At 43.3% G+C, this 23,018-nt stretch overlaps 1 protein-coding gene across 1 annotated transcript in view; it reads right to left on the reverse strand.

Moving 5' to 3' along the window:
• The window catches only part of OXSR1 (oxidative stress responsive kinase 1), a 186,653-nt gene that overhangs the window by 32,391 nt on the left and 131,244 nt on the right, over positions 1-23,018 (reverse strand). The window contains exons 4-7 of the mRNA XM_077491223.1: positions 15,583-15,724; positions 6,380-6,435; positions 4,935-5,044; positions 2,543-2,644 (exon numbers count right to left, since the gene is read on the reverse strand). Of these exons, the coding sequence (XP_077347349.1) occupies positions 2,543-2,644; positions 4,935-5,044; positions 6,380-6,435; positions 15,583-15,724 (410 nt within the window). The remainder of the gene's footprint in view (positions 1-2,542; positions 2,645-4,934; positions 5,045-6,379; positions 6,436-15,582; positions 15,725-23,018) is intronic.

The raw sequence follows: 23,018 nt of genomic DNA on the forward strand, positions 1-23,018 counted from the left end.
TACGTGTGTGTGTGTGTGTGTGTGTGTGTGTGTGTGTGTGTGTGTGTGTGTGTGTGTTTTTAATTAGGATCTACGCGAGTGAAATACTCAATATAATATCTTTCTTCACATGCAATCTTCTCTATTGAATTTTCGCTGTATTACAGTCTTTAACTGTCAGCTGCATGGGTACAACAGATAGTGGGAGGAGCTGAGGGTCATGTGATCAGACTACAACGTGAGGATGTGTGCCCATTTCAATACACCAGGATAGGTCCACAATACAGTAGGCTGCCTGGAGAGAGGTTCCATTTAGATCATATGCTTGGTGGTTAAGGACATCTGAAGTGGCAATATTTATAAGAAAGAAGACCACTTGGCTCTTGCTGAGTGACAGGTAAAAAAGTGTTGACCACTTTCAATTGCATATTAAAGACCAGAATCTAGTGTTGAGAACACGGGATCTTTAAATACCTTTTACCCCTAGAGGAACCCCAAAAATAATTTTCAAAAGAGGGAAGGGGGCTCTCAGTGGATCAAAAGATTCTAGTGTGGTGGTCTCATCCCTGATGCATTTTAAACAAAAAAAAAAAAATCCCCCTATATAAATGGGATTATAAGTGACCACCAACACTACACACAAATCAAAAACATGAATATTTTATTAACAAATACAGAACAAAAGATACACATAAATACATTAAAATCAGAGGGACTACTAAGCAAACAGTGTCCCAATGGTGTAGCAAAATGTTATAAACACATAAAAAAAAAAACACCAATATTAATCATACTCTAAGCGGATGACCCCACATCTGACGTGTTTCTAGTTGCTGAAAACTTTCCTCAGGGGTGAAGAGCAAAAAGTTGGGTGGTAAGTTGATAATTCTGAGATATTAAATCAAAGGTGGTTGTATTGGGACCATTCCATACAAATGCCTGTCATTGGTTTGTGTGGCTTTGTCCCAGACTGGTATTTGGCCATGACTACCTCCCTTTTGATCCACCCTTCCCAATCTTCTGTGTAAAGAAAGAACGGGTTGCACAAATCTGTAGGTGCCTCAATTCTCATATACAAAAGGTTTTACTCAAAATAAGCAAAAAGCCTCAATAGGCTCAAGATTTGCAAAGAGAATGTGCCCGCAGGAGAGACTGAAGCCAGAGGCTCGGCATGCGGCCCATAGATTAATTGACAAGTCACAGAGCGTTTCCATGTATGTAGCAAAGGGATGTAGGGCTACACAGAGTGTTTCCATGTATGTAGCAAAGGGATGTAGGGCTACACAGAGTGTTTCCATGTATGTAGCAAAGGGATGTAGGGCTTTGCCACATACATGGAAACACTCTGTGACTTGTCAATTAATCTATGGGCAGCATGCCGAGCCTCTGGCTTCAGTCTCTCCTGCGGGCACATTCTCTTTGCAAATCTTGAGCCTATTGAGGCTTTTTGCTTATTTTGAGTAAAACCTTTTGTATATGAGAATTGAGGCACCTACAGATTTGTTCAACCCATTCTTTCTTTACACAGAAGATTGGGAAGGGTGGACCAAAAGGGAAGTAGTCATGGCCAAATACCAGTCTGGGACAAAGCCACACAAGCCAATGACAGGCATTTGTATGGAATGGTCCCAATACATCTATCTTTGATTTAATATCTCAGAATTATCAACTTACCACCCAACTTTTTGCTCTTCACCCCTGAGGAAAGTTTTCAGCAACTAGAAATGCGTCGGGTGTGGGGTCATCAGCTTAGAGTATGATTAATATTTATTGGTTGTTTTTTTTTAATGTAATTATGTGTTTATAACATTTTGCTACACCATTGGGACACTGTTTGCTTAGTAGTCCCTCTGGTTTTAATGTATTTATGTGTATCTTTTGTTCTGTATTTGTTAATAAAATATTAATGTTTTTGATTTGTGTGTGGTGTTGGTGGTCAAAAATAATTTTCATGTCTCGAGGAACCCTTACTAAAACCAAATCATCAGGTCTCAATAGGAACAATGCTCCTTATATTGGTGGTCAATAGGAAGAATATCCCCCTTAAAGTGCTGTTCGGAATGCCACCCTTAAAGACAGCTAAAAAGATATTTGGTGTCATGTTGTTGGCTTTGCTAAGTGGTGCTGAACCTTAAACTCTGTAGGCATCATCAAACAGGTGGTTCATCAGCCACAGCTCAAGGAACCCCTAGCAACCTTTGGAGGAACCTCAGGTTTCCACGGAACCCTGGTTGAGAATGGCTGATCTAAAGTAACACTGTTTAAAAATAGGTCTTCTTCTGTAAACGTCATTGTGTGATTTTCCTAATAATATCTAAACAGTCGACATAGTGCCACGGTCTTTTGGGAAATACATTTCTATGGGGGAAAAAAAAGGATTTTCATGGTCCTCATGTCTTTCAGATGGCAGTAAACATAGGCTTCCATGGCAAAAGCTGATAAATGTTACAAAAGTTGGGGACCAATGTTATTTTTTTTATTTTATTTTGCCTACCAGGTTAATGGGATTTGTCCAGCACTGTGATAGGGCTAAAGCTATAGCATACGTAAATATGCAACATACCTTCATTGGAGGGTATTTATGATATGGAGCTGCTCCAGTAGCCAATTCAATAGCAGTAATTCCAAAACTCCAGATGTCTGCCTTAAAATCGTATCCCCGCACCTAAAACAGAGTCAGAACAGGTGTAGCAATTGTAAAAGTTCAGTCTCTCTCTGCCATTTGTCCAATTTACAAACCAAATGACAAACCTGTTGCTTATGGTAATCAGACTGTTCCTCTTCGATAATTAGGGCAGATCAGAACACAAAAGTGAGACTATAAAGCTGGCCATACATTATACAATTTTCTTATTCAAATTTCCTTTAGCTTTACTTTCAACTATGTAGTGTGAGGGCTTAACTGATTGCATACAAATGAAAGTGTTTAGGTTTGACCTCATATTATATGGTTTTGGTAAATTTAACAGAAAATGGAATAAGCAAATTGTATAATGTATGGTCAGCCTCAAGTCAGGCACACTAACAAAACTGACAGCTCCGGCTGGAGCCGCTGTACTAACCATGCACATATAGTGACCTCTAATATTTAGTCCGCTTCGAGAGGAAAGGTTTTCCTGGTTAGATTATGTCCTCCAGATAGAATACTTAATATGCCCATAGATGTCAGATGTAGATCTAATATTGCTTACACAGGGGCTCTACACGGACATAATACATGCTTAAATTTATTTTTATTGCCAATGGCCCTTATTGAAGAACAGCACACAGCACAATTTCATTCTGAGTGATGTATACATGAGTTTAGCTTTATATAAAAAAAAATGTTTCCATATAAAAGCTATTAACTGGATTCACAAGGACAGTATTGAGCTTCAGGGACAAACATTGCATATGGTCTATTTCTCTAGATTCATAGCTAGAGAATATGTGTGTAGCTCTTTAAAAAAAAAAAACTCTACTAAAATACCTGTGCTGCCACCTAGAAGACTGCAAATAATGCCGTGTCAATGGCTATAAAGATTGACGTTGGCTTATACAGAACCAATATTCTCTTGCTACTTGGTTTGGTTAATTTAGATATATAGAGAGAGAGAGAGAGAGATTGAGATTTTATAATACACACACATATATATATATATATATATATATATATATATATACACATACATACACACACACACACACACACACACGTGTGCGTGCGTGTATATTTCTAGATGGTGGAATACATCTCTGCAATACATGTACTGTTTGTAATGTTACATGTAAAGTTTTATATTTATGAAAGCACTACAGATAAAAATAATCTTTTGATCCTGTCAGAAAGCCATTGAGTTCCTAACCTCCTGACAATGCTGCCTGTGTTGCATTGAAAATCCAGGACGTATTATCAGCTGGGAATGAGTTCCCCTCACTGAAGAACATCTCCCACTCTCATTAGCTAAACACCACAAGGAGGGGGGTGTTCTGTAGTCCTGCATAGAAGAACTAGGCTGGGCTATCAACATTGCAATTGTTGCATTGTTTTTTCTTATATGTAGTTTAGCGCTCACTGAATTTCTAGCAAGTCAACGGGTATTTATTTTTAATTACAGAGTTTTTAAAGGTAATAACTATGGGAAATCTGAATAAACTGCAGACATGTTATGAAGTCATTTTGTTTGTCTCAGACATGCACTTTAACCATATGGACATTTGACCCAATACAGGCCTTAATAGGAGTGCTTGTATAAAGCTTGCTTTTCACGGTTCGAATCGCCTGTTGAATCGGCATCACCAAGCTTGACAAAAGTTGATAAAAAAATAAAAAAATTGTTGCCTAAACAATGACTGCATCCAGTCCCTGTTCAGGTATTCAGACAGCTGCAGCTGTCAGAATACAAAAAAAAATGCAAAACATTAGTGTGATTCCTTCATCCACACGCCGTGGATTGAAGAATCTATTAGATATCTTTCATTCAGCCCACGGGCTGAACAATAGAAATCTGTACATGCATGCCTACCCCAGCTATGGGAGAGACACTACCAGGGGTGTCAAACTGGCCGCCCTCCAGCTGTTGCAGAACTACAAGTCCCATCATGCCACTGCCTGTAGGAGTCATGCTTGTAACTGTCAACCTTGCAATGCCTCATGGGATTTGTAGTTCCGCAACAGCTGGAAGACCACCAGTTTGACACCAATGCAGACTGTGCGCTCTGGGCAGGGACTGATGTGAATAGTGAATGGTATTTTGTAGAGCATATTTCACTGGTATACAAATACAGATATAAACTAAAATAAACATTAAGAATTTGTTTGGGATATTTCTGGCAAAAATATTTATTTCAGAAAAGCATTCATAAATACTCTTCACAGTTAAATGAGTCATTTGTAGAGCAGTGATTCGTTCCCAAACCCTTTTTCAAGGAAACAATAGCTCTATTATTCTTGGTAATAAAGGAGGCAACATTACCTGCTCCATGACCTCTGGAGCCATCCAGCAAGGTGTGCCCACAAACGTCTTTCTCACTTTGTTCCTGGTTATGTCACCACCCGTGGCTAGAAATGCACTGACACCAAAATCTGGAGAAGCAGAAGACAAGACATTATGTCAGTCGACTGGAATGATCGGTAAGAAAATGATTACTCTTGGAAGCACCGAGTGATTAAACTATATTAAATGTTTTATCTCTTCTCTACAACATTAAAGGCTAATAACCCTCAAAAAAAAAAAAAACACTTTAGGGCAAATGCCGATCGGTATAATCCCATACTATTATCTGCCCTCGCCCCAAAGTCTACACAAAGTCAAGCAAGAGATTCTGACACAAATGAAAGGCCTAAATACTGGGCAAATGTTAGGAAAGCCAACGAGGACATGATCTGTATGCTATTTCATGGGTGGAAGGAAAGAAAATCACTCAATTCCCCTCATCAACAAAGTCAGTGTTGATGGGGTAATCCTTCCCACAGCGTTATTGTTTTCTGCCGGCGGGGGCTTTAGCCACCAATGTTTCGTCAGAATCACTCAAGAAAGGGGTTAAAAACCTCCAGCTTTGCAGTGCTCTGAAATCGATTTTCATGCGCTTTGAAAGCTCTGCCCATTCATTCCAATAGGCAAGGTGTTCTGGGATCAGTGCTCCCAACCCACCCCAAAGATGCTGCTTGCAGGACTTTTCAAAACGTCCCACAAACACACCACCTGAGTGTGAAAATTTACACTGGAATGAATGGGAGGTGGTTTTAGACGCTTAGCAGAGGCTATTTCCAGTGCTCAAGTGCCTGAAAACCACCCCAGTGTGAAAGAGGTCTTAAGGTTTAGCGCTGAGGAGTGCAGGGTGTACCAACATGGCCTCCGCCACCTTTCTACTGCTTGCGTTCAGCTTCTTTCAAAATGTAACATCAAAACTGCATCACACTTCAATATACTATATTTATTTATATACACTCATTTTATTGCTAACATTTCTTTGACATTCATGACTTGGCTGGGTGTAGTAGATGTCCGATGCCGCCTTCCATCTGCAGGTGTTCTGCCAGATTAGCAAACCTGGCAGCGGTGGAACGCATGCGCAGCTGACGGAACATCACTTCTGTTACCTAGTCTGATAGGTTGCAGATTCTAATGAAATACCGTCAGCGATCACATGAAAAAAATCTGACAGGCTGGTTGTACTGAAGTCAGTCAATGGATTGACTTCACTACAACCAGCCTGCCCATAGATGGATCTGAACCATCCGGGATTCAATCCATCTATGGCCAACTTAAGACTTGACTATAACATATTTTCATTGAATTTCTACTCTATGTACACATTATGGCATAAAATTAAGGCTTGCATGCTCCAAAATATCATTAATTTGTGCATAATACAGTGCGGGGAACAGATGAATCAAATTCATGTTCAGAAAACCTACCTGCTATTTGTACAGAGCCATCTTCACCCAAAAGTATATTTCCAGCTTTAACGTCCCTAGAAACAATGAAATAAAAAGTGATGACTTCTAAAATACAAAACAATGATCACCTTTGTACTTTTTATGTAGAACCAGCAGTGGGCCTGGTTTATGTAGAAAAGTTGCAGGTGCCCTATACAGTCTTGAGCTTCACTTGCAATGCTAAAATAATCATGTATTTAGGCACACATTTTAATTTAAAGTTGTAACATTTACCTAAATGTAAATGTGACACAGTATTCACTTTTTATTCTTGCCCTCTGCTCCACATTTTATTGATTGTCCTTCATATACATATCTTCAAATGCGCCTTCTCGTGGTCATGTCCATATCAGGGAACTTGACTAGCATTCCTCACTAAGGCCGGCCATAGTCGGTTCAAATCTCGGCCAGTTCATCAGGAACCAGTCGAGGTTTGAACCATGTATGTGGGCAGGCTAAAAGGACCAAGTTAAATCGATCGATCAACTTGGGTACAACCAGCCTGCTGGGTTTTACTTTCTATTATTGCTAGAGGCTGCTATAGCCACTAGCAATATTTCACTGTCTTCTCCCAGCAGGGTTAGCCTTCCCTGCCGAAAGAATACAATGTCTCTGCAGGAGGGATTACCCTGTCAGCACTGTCTGTGTTGATGGGGAAATCGTGCCAATTTCTTTCCTAAAATAAAATCTGCAAGGCCTATATGGCCGGCCTTAATGACAAAGGAACCGCTCATTAAAGCAGAGTTCCACCCAGAGTTCCCCCCCGGTGTCACCATTGGCACCTTTCAGGTGAGAGGGGGGAGCAGATACCCGTCTAATCCAGGTATTTGCTCCCACTTCCAGGCACAGAATGCTGCATGTCCGGCCCCATCTCCTTCCCCCACCGTATTCTTGTGGGAGACACACAGGTCCCAGAAAATAGCAGAGACCATTCAGAACGCGCAGCGCGACTCACGCATGCACAGTAGGGAACCAGGAGTGAAGCTGAAAGTCTTCACTTCCTGGTTCCCTAACCAGGAATGGCGGTGGCAGCACCCATGAGTCGAACAGAAGATCGGCTTCAGGTGCGGACATCACGGGCTCCCTGGAAAGGTAAGCGTCCTTATAAAAAGTCAGCAGCTACAGTACTTGTAGCTGCTGACTTTAAAAAAAAAAAAATTCCCAGGCGGATCTCCGCTTTAAGGAATACAAGCATTTAGCCCCTGATATCCTCCTGAAAATGCAAACTGCCTGGCTGTTCTTGACTTTGATACTTTCTAACACTGACTGACCTGGAACAGATGTCCCAGAGTGAATTGGGAACTCCTAGCTTGCATGGGGTTCCTTGTCATCACTCAGAATGTACTGGAGCCACTGGATTCAAATTACAGGCAGGAAATGTGATATCAGAAAGAAAGGTTAATCATTGACAATCTCCATACAATCTCTCTATGGGTTTCCTTAAAGCGGAGTTCTGCCTGCCCCTTCAAAAATTAAAATACAGCAGCTACACATACTGTAGCTGCTGACTTTTAAAATTAAGAGGCTTACCTGTCCTGGAGTCCAGCAGTGTCGGCACCACACCTAAACATTGGCTAGTCGGGTGCTGCCGCTGCGGGTAAGGGAACCCGGTAGTGTAGCCTTTTCGGATGCACAGCCGGGGCCCTACTAGGCATGCGCGAAGAGCGATGCGCTGAGCTCTCTCACTGGGCCGGTGTCTTGTAAAATAGTGTCCTCCATCAGATGGTGTCCCCTGCGTACTGCGCATGCGCAGTACACAGGGACACAGATTCCGAAAATTGCCGAGGATGAACGGCGCCTGCGCCGTGAGTCCAGGTTCTATCCCCACTATCCAAGTGGACATAGAGCTAGAATAAAAAAGAGCCGAGCGCAGCGAGGCCGAGCCCGAAGCGTGGCGAGCGAAGCTCGCCCGCGAGGGGCCCTCTAAAATTCTCAACCCTATGTCCGCTTGGATAGTGGGGCTACCTCCTCCACTCACGGCGCAGGCGCCGTTCAGCTTCCGAGTTTTTCCGAAGCTTCGTCTGCTCCGTACTGCGCATGCGCAGTACGGAGCGGACAGCATTTGATAGGCGGACTCTAGTAGGCAGAACACCGGCAAAAGGGGAGGGGGAGGAGGAGCTGGGCCAAGCTGCTGACTTAATTCACCACGGCCCAGTTGCCCAGAAGTGGGGACAGGGTACGCCGTGTTAAAGCAGAGTACACACTACAGGTTTTTTTTTTCATGCAACAAAACAAAACAAAAAAACAAAAAACAAAAAAACCTAATAGCTGCAGTTGGGAGCCACTGTACAAACCATCTGAAGGTTTAAAATCTTGCATGTTTATTTGAATTTTTTTTAATGATTTTCAGGTGCAATCTCTTCCTGTAGATTGTCTCAGCATTCACTTCTCCTGGACACATAGGCTGTCTTTTTTTCTACTGCCCCTAAACGCTTATGCCGCCTTCAAACGCCTCTGAGTGTGTACATGGAAACTTAGGCTCACATGGAGGGGCATTTAGAGGCAGTTTAAAAAAATAAAAATAAAATAAAAATCAGACGCCCCTAACAGCAGCCGTAAAAATGTCCTGCGTGCATGAGCCCTTCAGGTGCCCATACACTACACAATCTGATTGTACAATCTCCTTTAGATTTACCAAAACGATATAATGGGAGGACACACCTATCTATGCAATCACTGTCTCCAATCAGGCAGGACCTTGCACTACATAGTTGTGGTAGAGCATAGAAAGATTGTACAATCAGATTGTATAGTGTATGGTGAGATTTACAGAACCCAGAACACACCTTTCATGTTTTCAATACTACAGCTCAATCCGCATTGGCTTTTTTGATCTTTCATCTCCTGCACACTCAAAAATGCCAAATGAACGATCTATGCAAGATGAAATTAGAATGAAAATGCTACCGGTTTATTTATTGAGAATAGTGATCACTGAATAATTGTATTTGAAAACCATGCACCTGTGGAAGTGGGTGGCAGTGATCTGCTTTAAAGGGGGGGCGCAGCCACAGAAATGCGCTAATGAGGTCAGCTGATGAATTACTTCCTGTGTCTTCAGGTCCGTACATACGATCAGAAAATCGGATGAAAAATACCGCTTAGGAGGTACGATAATTGGATCATTAGTACAGAGTTTTCAAGAGCCGATCACGACCGTTCATCCGAAATTATCTGATCCGACATGCGCAAAAATTATTATAGATCATACAATTTCCGTTTACTCAGTACAGTTGTCTGAAAAAACAATACTATTACACTACAACATGACATCACTTCCGATTTTTTATTCTGCTGCACAAGAATTTTTGAAACTTTAGTAAACTCTTCATGCTTGATATGTGACTAGCATGCAAAAAAAAATGGACGATCTGTCATCCGATTTTCGGATCGTGTGTATGGGGCTTTACTGACTTCTCTGTCTGAAATCTACACATCAGCAAGTGATGAAGGTTTCTAGGAAATACAGTAATGGCTAAGGTAAGGCCCTGTTCTCAAAATAAAATAAAAGAAAGCTTGTATTTTCATTAATTTGTTTGCAACAGAGGTACATAGGGAAGCTGTAATTTAGGAAAAAAAGGTGAACTTGGCCTTTGGGTATTTTTATTTTTTCCCTACAAGGTAAAAGTCATAATGTGCTAGTATTCATTACATTATGTGAAACTTACCTTGAAACAAAGCTTTTCAAGCACTGTAATGTCAGTGCTGCAGCCGCTTCCATCTTCACCCATCTTACTTCCAGGTTCACGCGCTCCGGCTCTGTGACTGGCTGGAGCCGCCATGACGTCACAGCACAGGGCTCGGAAGGAACGGCACGGGTGGCCGTTCCTTCAGAGCACATGCTCCAGTGAAGTCCCCACTGCATGTAATGTAAACATCTCCTAAAATGGCGCACTACTTATAGGTAAGCCTATAGGTAAAAGTCAGTAGAGGAAGTTTACTTCCTCTTTAAAACTGAATTCTATGTAAAATAAAAATGGACCCCTGCAGTGGGGTTCCTTAATGCACTGACAGGGGTAAATGCTTATTTGTATCTGGAGGAACACAAAAGGTAGTTAAATCTGCCTTTTCCCCCACTCCTCTGGTAGCCGATGCCCTTCGGCTCTTTGGGTTGTGGCCTGACCCTTGGCATCCTCGCTTACAATGTAAGACTACTGCTTGCAGGAACTCTCAACAGAGCAGCAAAGAGAAACTGTTTTGGGCCACCAGTCATGCAGCTGGGAGGAAGCCTGCGGGAGTAAGGAATATAGGAAGTAGAACTGATTTTGCTGTTCCCTCTACCAAGCGACGGCCCTCCAGCTGTTGTGGAAGACCACATCCCACGAGGCATTCCAAAACTCCGACATTCACAGAAATGACTAGGCATGGTGGGAATTGTAGTTCCAAAACAACTGGAGGGCCATAGTTTGGAGGCCCCTACTCTAGACAAACATGAACAACTAAGGCAGTGCAGTAGGACCCCAACTGCAAATGCCCATTATATATTTTTTTTCTTTTTTAGACTTCAGCAAGCCTGTCCTACATTACATCTTTGGCCTTTACATGATCTTCTCTCAAGTCCTATGTAAATACTAGCATTTTTTGTAAGTGGAGCAGAACTGGAAAGGCTAAAAAACAAATACAATTATCTTAATCATCTCTTTAAGAGGAAACAAAACTCCATAATAACTTCAAGAACCTGGCAAGTCTTCACATATCATAAAAAGGTTCCCACAGACGAGTGATCACAGGGAAAAGACTTGCTTTCAAATGTTTGCTCTCCTCACATAATGGCATTTAGTGGCTGTAATTACTCCAGCTATCAAGTGGAATGTATCCGAGAGAAACTCTCACACCCACACTTCTGAATGAAGCCCAGCTCAGGTGTGCCCTATTCTATTTAAGTGGAAAGTAAAGATTTACGTCTCATGTTAACGATGCATTTTAGGTTTCTAAAACACCTTCAGAAAAGAACAAGTGTCTTTTCTGTGACTAAAGTACATAGCATGGACATCTGTATTGTGGTTGGATAATATTGGTGAATGCTTTTGAAACACTAAGGCTGCATTCACACCTGAGGGTTTTCAGCTCATAAAATGCCCGAAAAAATGCCCGAAAAAATGCCCAACAAGCAAAATCCCATTCATTTTATTGGCACCTGTTCATCTGAGAGTTTTGTCACCTGCAGCAAAATGCCTGAAAAATGCTTTAAGCTCAAAAAAGAACATGAGCTTCTTTGGGGTAGATTACAGGCTTTTTTTCTGCTTTTTACATTGGTGAACTGTACAAAATCACGGCAAAACTGCGTGACTTTGAAACGCTCATTTGTGAATGCAGCCTAAAGGGTGGTACTCACGGGCCGAATATCAAGCAACATCGGCCGGTTCAACAGAAACAAGCCGACAGTTGGCCTGTGAGTACTGAAGCCGAAGTCGGCAGTTTGGCCGGTTTCTGTCAAAGGGGCCAATGGCTGCGAGCGCTAACAGGTGTGTTCTAGCGTGGGGGGGTGGGGCCCCTATTATTGTATAGTTAGTACAGCAGCTCTTCCCGCTAGGATTAGCAAAAAAAAATAAATAGTGTGTAATAGACTTTAGTGACCACTTGGTCATTAAACATGGCTAAATCAGAGACAGAACACCAATATCATACCATACAGACCATGGCATATCACAATTAACCAGATTACTAGCAGTGGAGTGCATACTTAATGTGCACTCAGCACAGTAAAGGGTTTAGCAGGGCCCGATATATGTGGCCGCTTGGTGTTAAAACCCACCCACTGAGAGGCTGCATAAATGCACCAGGTTGGCAGGAAGTAGTTAAAACAGAACTTCAGCCAAAAATAAGATAAAAATAAATAGCCCATGAATTAAGTAAAATAGTATAACTATCTTTTGCAGTAGCAATATTCTATCTTTAACCCACCCAAGACTGACTGAACAGTGAAAGGAGAAGCAGTAGAGTGAGGAGCTCATCTGTCACTCGTATCAGCTCCTATCAGCATGCTCCTTTAGCAAACAAACTGGCTCCTTGTGCGGTTTCTTCTTTTCAAACTCCAGTTCTGCTTTACAGTTACTGCAATATGCTAATACCAGGTCAAATTTGCTTGAAATAAAAAATACATTTAATGATGACCAACAAAGCTGTATTCATTTAGAGCTGCCTAGATACATACACAGTATACACATATATGTTAAAACAATACACTAGGATTCAGTAAAAGATTATCTTAGTGAGTATTCTGGAAGAAGTGTTAAAGTTGAAATATTGGAAAAACTTAATTTTGGATTGAGCAAGGGAAGGTAATAACCCCTGTTAGATTTATTTTCGTCATCTGTGTCCCATTACAGAGATTTCCCTTCATTTCCTGCTCCATAACCAAACAGGAAGTGATAGGAAATCCCTGCAAATTAAGGGAATGCTTTGGGGACCCCCAGGCCACCAGAACCAGTGTCCCAATTGGACGGTTTACCCGCTCTTACTCTTATAAATAGAGAGGGTGAATCTCCTTTCGTTATTTTTTCTTTACTAGACATACTTTACATATCTTTATATAAAATACCATCATACAAATACGGAACAGCAAGTAGGTAAAAGTTTGAAAATGCATAAAGCCACAAAATCTTTTTCTACACTATCTTGTCGTGCATTTTCATTTGGCACCACAAAGTAGATATAAGCAAATTATTACTGTTGGCATACATGGCATCCATGTTGTGTCCTATTGGATCAGACGCAGCTATTGTTACTGAGGATCCGCAGGGCTGTAGTTTAAATGTTACTATCCTAGATTGTCATTGCACTTCAAAGAAGGCCCCAACTCAACCGCAGGTTTAACAAAGAATTTATTTTGCAAAACTTTTTGTAATTTCATTTAATGGAAAGTAGAATTTAAAATCATATGTAGCACCCTCTACCTGAAGGTAGGTGCTAGAATAGGATTTTTCTAAGCTCAGGATATGTGCAGGTAAATTTGGGCAGGCCTATGCTACGCGCTAGGCCTGTCTGTTTTGATTTTGGGACTGGGAGTGTGCAGTGGAGTGGTGGGTGTGGCCATCTTTGCTTTGATTCAGAGATGCCTCCCCTATCTTCGGAAAGATGTTCCTGGAATGGGGGTTGGACCTGAAGTCTGAGTGCCAGGCAGCTCATGTGAGGAGCTCTGACCAATTACCTCTTGGTGTTGGCAGGGGGCAGGCCTCTCACATAAGCTGGGGTAACATGCTACCAGGGAGGAGTTTAGGGAGCAGAGAAAAAGACAGAATGCAGCACTAGGTGGCTGTTCCGGGCATCCTCAGGTGGGGGGATGCGGGACGCGTGCAGGAGGGCTGGAGGAGCCATTGAGATGCTTTGGAGAATAGAGATCTTCATCAAGGAGCTGGTGTCAGGATACTGTGGCCGAAGAACACTGGACTTGTACCCAGACGAGGGTTGGTGAAGAAGTAGTAGCAGTAGTAGTAGGTAGTTTGTGTCTTTGGCCTATTGAGTTGTCTCAGTGACACTAATCAAAAGGACTTTAAAAGTACAAATATCAAGCAGAGGATTATTCAGAGTGATTCTTGTTTGTAGAACTGGAAGTAAAACAGCATTAAATCTAACAGTTTTTCAGTGGAAGTTTGTACAGGAGAAGTGACTCTCTGCGGGAGTTAGTGCAGATGAGGAGGAGCAATAGTCTGCAGCTGGAGAAGCATTGTAGGAATAAACTATGAAACATGGAGATTCATTATTGCAAGACAGAAGTTACTGATTAATGCTTTGCAATTCTGAATACAAGTCAGCAAATGCTATGGGCATCCCATATCGTCCCTTGTCCTACCCAAGTTTGTATCCCACAATAAACGTAACAAAACTACGCAAATGACTGCTCATTGTCTCAAACGATAGATGGGGATCTGGCAGCAGGGTGATTGCTAGTAACAAAGTGGTGACAACACCGCTACACATTAATTGGAAAAACTTTTAGCGAGAGCCACATCTGAGGCCACACAATCTGACAGGCTGCCCACCCGGCATAAAGGGTTGAAACCATTAGCGGCAAAATATGCAAAACATACCTGTGGCAGCTTTACGACAAAAATAATTTACTACTCAAATGATCACACATTGCTTAAAGCAGGGTTCCACCCTAAAGTGGAACTTACGCTCATCGGACCCCCCCCCCCCCCTCCGGTGTCACGTTTGGCACCTTTCAGGGGGGAGGGGGTACAGATACCTGTCTAAGACAGGTATTTGCACCCACTTCCGGGCATAGACTCCCACAGGAGTCTATGCCTCTTCCTGTCTCGGCCTGCTGTCTGCTGGGACACACACGGGTGCCAGAGACAGCGCGGACCATTCCAATTGCGCTGCGCGACTCGCGCATGTGCAATAGGGAACCGGGAAGTGAAGCCGCAACGCTTCACTTTCTGATTCCCTCACCTAGAATGGTGGCGGCAGCAGTCGTGAGATCGATTGGCCTCGGCTGCAGACATCGCTGGACCCTGGGACCGGTGAGTGTCCATTTATTAAAAGTCAGTAGCTGTAGTATTTATAACTGCTGGCTTTTAATAATATTTTTTCGAGTGAAATCCCTCTTTAAGGAAATGAAGTGCAAACAAAACACTTGTTCACTGCAACAAATTGGTCATTTTACACAATACGTCCAGCTTACATGTTTACACACTGGATGGTGATGTGCTGCCAGATCACTTAAAATAATTAGGCAGATAAAAGGAATGTTGCCAGAACATTGTAATTGATTTTGATGGCTCGTAGACTGGATGGAGTGACAGTTCACCCCTCATCATAGCATTGGTTCCCAACCACAAGCTCCAGAGGAGCAGAGCAAGACTTCCAGAATTGTTGAGCATTGACAAGAACTGCAAAAAAGCACCCATTATGAAATTTCAATGCTGAATATTCACTGGGCTCAATACTCATTAATTCTATGTTGCCACCATGATCCTTTTTGCAACATTTCCCTTGAGCAAGATGCACACAAACTATTCATTCAAACCAGTGAAGTAGCTCACTCAGTTATTTCCATTTATTGCATGCTACACTTCCAGTGAGGGGATGGCTGGAAATATAAGATGTATGCACTTCGAAATTAGTGAGGGCTCAAAATACATGATTCCCAAATTATACATTAAGATAAGAAATAAACATTGGCATTGTTGTACAGAATCATAGATGGGGGACTGGGGAATTTACCATTGCACACCTACCTATGTATCTGCCCGTTTTTATGCAGGTATTCAAGGCCCTCAAGAACCTCCTTTAGCATAGTAGCAATGCTTGCCTCATCCAGTACTCCATTCTTATGTTCTCCTTTTGCTATAATATGTTTAATGATGTCCAAGACGGAGCCTGTAAAGTTCAGAAGATAAAAGTATTAATCAATGTGAGATGTTTGTTTGTGAGCAACTATTTTCAAGGATGAACCAAATAAATGCATGTTTTCCCCTTGGGGCTTTAATGCAGCACAATAGTATCTCTCAACAATATTTCATGTAAAAAGCATCACTTCTTTCCACTCCTCAACTCACTCCCTCGATCTCCTCATGGATCTCAAACTTACCGAATGACATATCGGCTATGGATGTCACACCACTTTCTCAAACTCAATCTTTCTAAAACTGAGCTTGTTTTAAGAAAGAGGACTTTACCATTAAGATCAACAGCACAACCATTGGTCCCACCAGAGATGCCAGGGTCCTGGGTGTAATCCTTGACTCTGACCTCTCCTTCAGCCCCTCACATCCAATCACTGGCTAAATCCTGCCGCCTTAACCTCGGCAACATCTCCAGAATCCGACCCTTCCTGGCTAATGACACCACAAAGCAACTTATTCACTGCTTGATTATTTCCCACCTTGACTACTGCAACTCTCTCCTTAATGGCCTACCCTTACGTAGGCTATCCCCCTTCAGTCTATTAAGAATGCTGCTGCTAGACTGCAGTTCCTCTCTGCCAATCCCTTCACTGGCTTTCCCTACCCCACCGTATAAAATTAAAAATGCTAACCACAACATACAAGGCCATCCACAACATCGCCCCCAGCTGCATAACCAACCTCATCTGCAGATATCTCCCAAATCGTCCCCTCCGCTCCCCCAGGACCTCCTGCTCTCTAGCTTCCTTGTTACCTCCTCTCATGCTCGCTTTAAGGACTTCTCCAGAGCCTCTCCCATCCTCTGGAACTCCCTGCCCTGGTATATCCGATCACCCCCTAACATCAAATCATTCCCCACATCTATTACCTTTTTTGTACCACCAACACCCCCTCCCCTTTGGAAAGTAAGCTCTACGAGCAGGGCCCTCCAGTATTGAACTGTACTGTAATTGTGTTGTTCCTCCTCTACATTGTAAAGCAGGGGCGGATCCGGGGAGGGGGGGGGGCAACGGGGAAATTGCCCTCTCCGAGAATACGGCCAGCGGGTGACAGCGCGGCCGGTTCCACGGGTGCCAGCGCTGGTGAGTGGACGGGTGAGGGGGGGGGGGGGCAGCTGGGTGGCTTAGAAGGGCTGCTGGCCAATCAGGAAGCCAGCGGGCAGGGGAGCAGGGAGATTACATCACCTCTCACTGCCCTGCATCCCTCCAGTTCCGCCCTCATTGTGCGGGAAGCTGTGTGCAGCAGAGGGATTACATCATCTCTCTGCTGCTTATCTTCACTCTGGGAGTGGGACACAACAAAAGACCACCTTAGCAGAAAAGTGACACAGTAGGTGACAATCCGCAATGTGTGGCAGGCTACATGGCAAGTGGCAATCCGCAATGTGTGGCAGGCTACGTGGCAATCCGCAATGTGTGGCAGGCTACGTGGCAAGTGGCAATCCGCAATGTGTGGCAGGCTACGTGGCAAGTGGCAATCCGCAATGTGTGGCAGGCTACGTGGCAAGTGACCATCTGCAATGTGTGGCAGGTGACCTGGCAAGTGGCAATCCGCAATGTGTGGCAGGTGACCTGGCAAGTGGCAATCCGCAATGTGTGGCAGGTGACCTGGCAAGTGGCAATCCGCAATGTGTGGCAGGTGACGTGGCTAGTGCCAACCCGCAATGTGTGGCAGGCTATGTGGAAAGTGCCAACCCGCAATGTGTGGCAGGCTATGTGGAAAGTGCCAACCCGCAATGTGTGGCAGGCTATGTGGAAAGTGCCAACCCGCAATGTGTGGCAGGTGACGTGTCAAGCAACAATCTGCATTTGATGACAAGTGTCGTGGCAAGTGACAATCCGCATTTGGTGGCAGGCGACATGGCAAATGACACCCTCAGGGCTCCCACTGATTCTACATTATGGTGAGTTGAACCATTTCATTTTATATTACAATGTAATAGAAATTATGCGCTTCAATCATCCTGACACCATAACAGCCATGGTGCCATAATGATTGCCATCTCCCATACAAATTGCCCCCAAAAAAACATTTTATAGCAGTGCCCCTCCCGAGACTAGACTCTGGATCCGCCCCTGTTGTAAAGCGCTGCATAAACTGTTGGTGCTATATAAATCGTGTATAATAATAATCACTTTATTATACAAAACACAATAAAAATGTTAAAACAGGAAAAAAAAAGAATATACAACGTGAGTAAAAAGCTTGATCTTACAGTGGTGGTTATATGTCAGTACCACAAAAGAACTATCATCATTAACCACTTCAGCCCCAGAAGAAATTACCCTATTCCTGACCGGCCCATTTATTGCGATATGGCACTGCGTCGATTTAACTGACAATTGCATGGTCGTGCACCATTGCACCCAAAAAAAATAAAAAATGATGTACTTTTTTTTCCCCCACAAATAGCTTTCTTTTGGTGGTATTTGATTACCTCTGGGGTTTTTATTTTTTGCGCTATAAACAAAAAATAATTGAGAAAAAAAAAAAACACATTTCTCAGTTTAGGACGATATATATTCTACATATTTCAGGTAAAAAAAAATAATTAAAAAAAAAAAAAATCGCAATAAGCATATATTGATTGGCTTGTGCAAAAGTTATTTTGTCTACAAAATTGCAGCGGTCAGATCGGACACTTGACACTTTTTTGGGACCATTGACATATATACAGCAATCAGAGCTAAAAAAAAAAACTGGGACTGCCTGGGGGAGACCGATCGTTGCGCCTATATACTAGGAACACACAATCTGTCTCCTCTCCCCTGCCAGAATGGGGATGTGTGTGGGCTCTGCAAGGAGTGATCGTGGGTGCACAGTGGACATCGCAGCTGCCAGGCACGTGCATCGGCTCCTCAGTGACACGGCGTGCGTGCATGCCCTCTATTACCCTTAAAGTGGCTGAGGTACAGCTACAACGGCTCACCCAGAGGAGCCAACCTGCCGCAGTATAACTGTGGCGGCTGATCAGGAACCAGTTAAAGCTCAACTAGATTTTCCAGACAAAGCAAGAAGATAAGCTCAGGCTGCTGAAAAAAATAATTTTGAAATAACTTTTAACCACTTCAATACAGGCACTTTTTACATACAAATAGAGCTCTCTTTGGGTGGTATTTAATCATTACTGGGTTTTTTCTTTTTTGCTAAATAAACAGAAAAAGATCAAACATATTGGAAAAAAGGTACACCATTCCTACTGTGAAACATGGAGGTGTATCTCTGATGTTTTGGGGATGTGTGAGCTACAAAAAGGCACAGGAAATTTGGTCAAAATTGATGGCAAGATGAATGCAGTATGTTATCAAAAATACTGGAGGAACATTTGCATTCACCAGTCAGGAAGCTGCACATACGTACTTGGACATTCCAACATGACACTGATCCAAAACACAAGGCCAAGTCAATCTGTCATTGGCTACAGCACAATAAAGTAGGGGTGCACCGAATGGGTTTTTTGGTGCCGAAATCGATACCGAAAATGAAAAATACCCTAGGCCAGAAACCGAAACCAAAAATTACCAAAACTTAAATTTAAAAATAAATATTTTTATACAGGAGATGGTCAGAGACTGGGGACACGGTACAGGAGATGGTCAGAGACTGGGGACACGGTACAGGAGATGGTCAGAGACCGCGGACACGGTACAGGAGATGGTCAGAGACCGCGGACACGGTACAGGAGATGGTCAGAGACCGCGGACACGGTACAGGAGATGGTCAGAGACCGCGGACACGGTACAGGAGATGGTCAGAGACCGCGGACACGGTACAGGAGATGGTCAGAGACCGCGGACACGGTACAGGAGATGGTCAGAGACCGCGGACACGGTACAGGAGATGGTCAGAGACCGCGGACACGGTACAGGAGATGGTCAGAGACCGCGGACACGGTACAGGAGATGGTCAGAGACCGCGGACACGGTACAGGAGATGGTCAGAGACCGCGGACATGGTACAGGAGATGGTCAGAGACCGCGGACACGGTACAGGAGATGGTCAGAGACCGCGGAAACGGTACAGGAGATGGTCAGAGACTGCGGACATGACACAAGAGATCAATGCAGCCTCACCAGTGCCCGTCAGATGCAGCCAGCCAGCGTGTCCCCATTGCAGCCAGTGTGTCCCCATTGCAGCCAGCCTGTGAAGGGCAAAGAGAGGAGAGCCACCGCCTCCTCCTGGTTGATTTGAGCGCCAGGAACATCACAGCTTTCGTTTCAATAGCTGTGTGTTCCCCGCCGCACGCCATCCCATAAAGCCCCTCCCCCTTCTCTGGGCACTTTGATAGACGGATCACCCGTCCAATCCTGGGACGGGTGATCTGTCTGTCAAAGTTCCTGCACAGGGGGGGGGGCTTATGTGACAGCAAGCGGCGGGGAACACACAGCTATTGAAACGAAAGCTGTGATGTTCCCGGCACTCTAATCAACCAGGCGGCAGAGGTGGGTTTCCTGCACTATAGGACACCCCCATGATGGGCGGCTCTTTTGGCAAATTGCCGAAAAGGCCATTTTCAGCTGATATGTTTCGGCGGCCGAAATTTTGGTGCATCCCTACAATAAAGTGATGGTTGTGGAGTGGTCATCTCAGTCCCCTGACCTCAAAATCATTGGGCCACTCTGGGGAGATCTCAAACGTGCTGTTCATGCAAGACAACCCAAGAATTTACAGGAACTGGAGGCTTTTTGCCACAAGGAATGTCCTCATCAACAAATACCACAAAAGACCTGCCCCACCCCCCATTGTGTTCTGGGAAACACACAGTTCCCAGGACACAGCGAGGACCAGCAGAGACGTGCAGCGCGACTCGCGCATGCGCAGTAGGGAACCGGGCAGTGAAGCCGCATCGCTTCACTTCCCGATTCCCTGACAGAGGATGGCGGCGGGGGCAGCAGAGAGACGAGCGATCGCTTGTCATCTGCCACCGACATCGCTGTACCCTGGGACAGGTAAGTGTGAATTAAAAGTCAGCAGCTGCAATATTTGTAGCTGCTGGCTTTTAATATTTTTTTTAAAGGTGCAGAACCACTTTAAAAAGCATAAAGGCAGTTGATTGATAATAAATGGCTTCAGCCAAACACTAACCATGAGTGAAAGAAAAGTTTTTGTTTTATCATTCATACTCTCTGAAAAATGGAGAAGAAACCATAAATTCTGCCAGGGTATGTAAACTTATGAGCACAACTGTAGAATAGTCCATGCCTTTACCGACAGCAACCTGCCACCTAGCCCTGATAGTAAAAATAAATAAAAAATTGTAGAACCCCTCTTTGTAGGTTATTTTTTCATATAATTCCAATTCATTAATATGGTTGCAAACCATACGTATACCCAGTGAAGTGACTAGCCTCAAGCGATACACAGAAATCAAACAAATCCTCCTACATAAATTATACCTGTTTATTTGTGGTCTTCTCTTCTCTGCATCAGTTCAAAATGCAGAATCTATACAGCTTGTCTGAGCTTTCACAAAGGAGAGGGCAGGGAGCTAAAGTTACACTCTGCAAAGCTCAGGGGATGCCAATTGGACGAAAGGGACACACCCCCTTTACACAGCTCACAGGAACAGAACTGAGGCCGTCAATCACAAGTTGTGTGCTTTAGCTCCCTCTTGTAACCTTTTTAGCTCTTGGAGTCTAGAAAACCTTTCCGAAATGACTCATGTAGAGAGCAGAGGAATGTGGCAGCAGATAGAAATGACACTTCGTGCTCTGGATTGTGACAAGCACACACTATAGAGGGATATGCTTTAACCAGATTTCATGTCTGACGTTTTAAACCAGTCTCCCATCAATGGGGGTAGACTAAAAAAAAAATTCATCCCAATTATTCTGTAGGTTGCAAACAGGGACCTCATAACTGCCAATGAGGTATTGGAGTGAGATGAATTGTTGATAAGCCAGCAGTTAAAACTGGACAGAGGCGCCAACTCTTTTCAGGTTCTCGCCAAAAAAATTTAAAAAAATTACGGTAGCTCAATAATCTACTACTTTATCTCCTCTACAATCTGCACGACCAATAAAAAGAATCACAGATCTGTGACAAGGGATTTTTTTCTTCCTCCTGAAAAATCCATGTAAGTGGTAACAAGCTTGACTTGTCCATGCTCATTATCTCCCACAAGGATGCTCCTACACTTCCCAAATTAGCACAAGCGATTTTCTACTCAGCTACAAAAAATATATGAACAAGTAACAGGCTCACCAAGTGGTAATCAGGCTGCAGAATTCTGAAAATATTTGTACTTAAAGACTAACGTCATACGCCAAGATAAACCTCCATTAACTTGCTACACTTATCATGCAGAACAATAACAATGAAATAACATTTTTCACTGAAGGTTACCAACTGCACCAAGTGGCAGTTAGTCTTTCATGAGTGAACATCACAAGAGAGAATTAACTCTAATGTCAATGTGTGAAGATATAACAAGCCTTACACCAGTCAGATTGTTAATTAGATTTCTCTGATCTGATTTTGCATAAACTCCAGGATTTACAAATCATTCAATCATATATGGTCTAATTATCTTCTGCATGCTAGAACTAATTGCTGCCAATGCATCTCCAACAAGGCTCTTCCCAAACAAAACCTAAATAATTGGTATCACAGTATGATCACAAGTAGTTGATTGCCTTAAGAAAAACAATCTTCTCTTTTGGAGGGGGGGGGGCATTTTAAACCCATTCCAAGACAAGATTTCCAGGCAAATATAATGCCAAGATTAGCTTCTAGAAGAATGGTCAAACATTCCCATAGACACACTCCTAATCCTAAACCTTGTGGACAGCCTTCCCATCAGAGTTGAAGCTCCAAATGGTGGGCCAACTCAATACTGAACCCTACGGACTAAAACTGGAAAGTCATTAAAGTTCATGTGCGTGTAAAGGCAGGTGTTCCAAAACTTTTGACAAAAGTGTGTGTGTGCGCACATCAATACCACTTTTTTAAGACCGAGAACAAGTACCGATACTTTTAAAAAAAAAAATTTATGTCATGTGACAGTAGCACTGATAGGTGGCACTGGGCACCGATAGGTAGGTGGCACTGACCTGCAGCACTGATTGATGTTCACTGATAGGTGCCACTAATGGGCTGCACCGGCAATGAAATGCAGCACTGATTGCATTGGCAATTGCTGACATGATAAATGAATGGATGAGAGCTAATAATAGTTCAAACTTGGAGGATTTTTCAACTCAAGTATACAAGTGCTGCGACGCCCATCTTGGTGTGGGTCACAGCCGCATGTGCCATCAGAATCGATG

The sequence above is a fragment of the Lithobates pipiens genome, unplaced genomic scaffold (assembly GCF_037356315.1).
Source record: "Lithobates pipiens isolate NorthernLeopardFrog02 unplaced genomic scaffold, aLitPip1_a1.2 Scaffold_19, whole genome shotgun sequence".
In the NCBI taxonomy this organism is placed as follows: domain Eukaryota; kingdom Metazoa; phylum Chordata; class Amphibia; order Anura; family Ranidae; genus Lithobates; species Lithobates pipiens.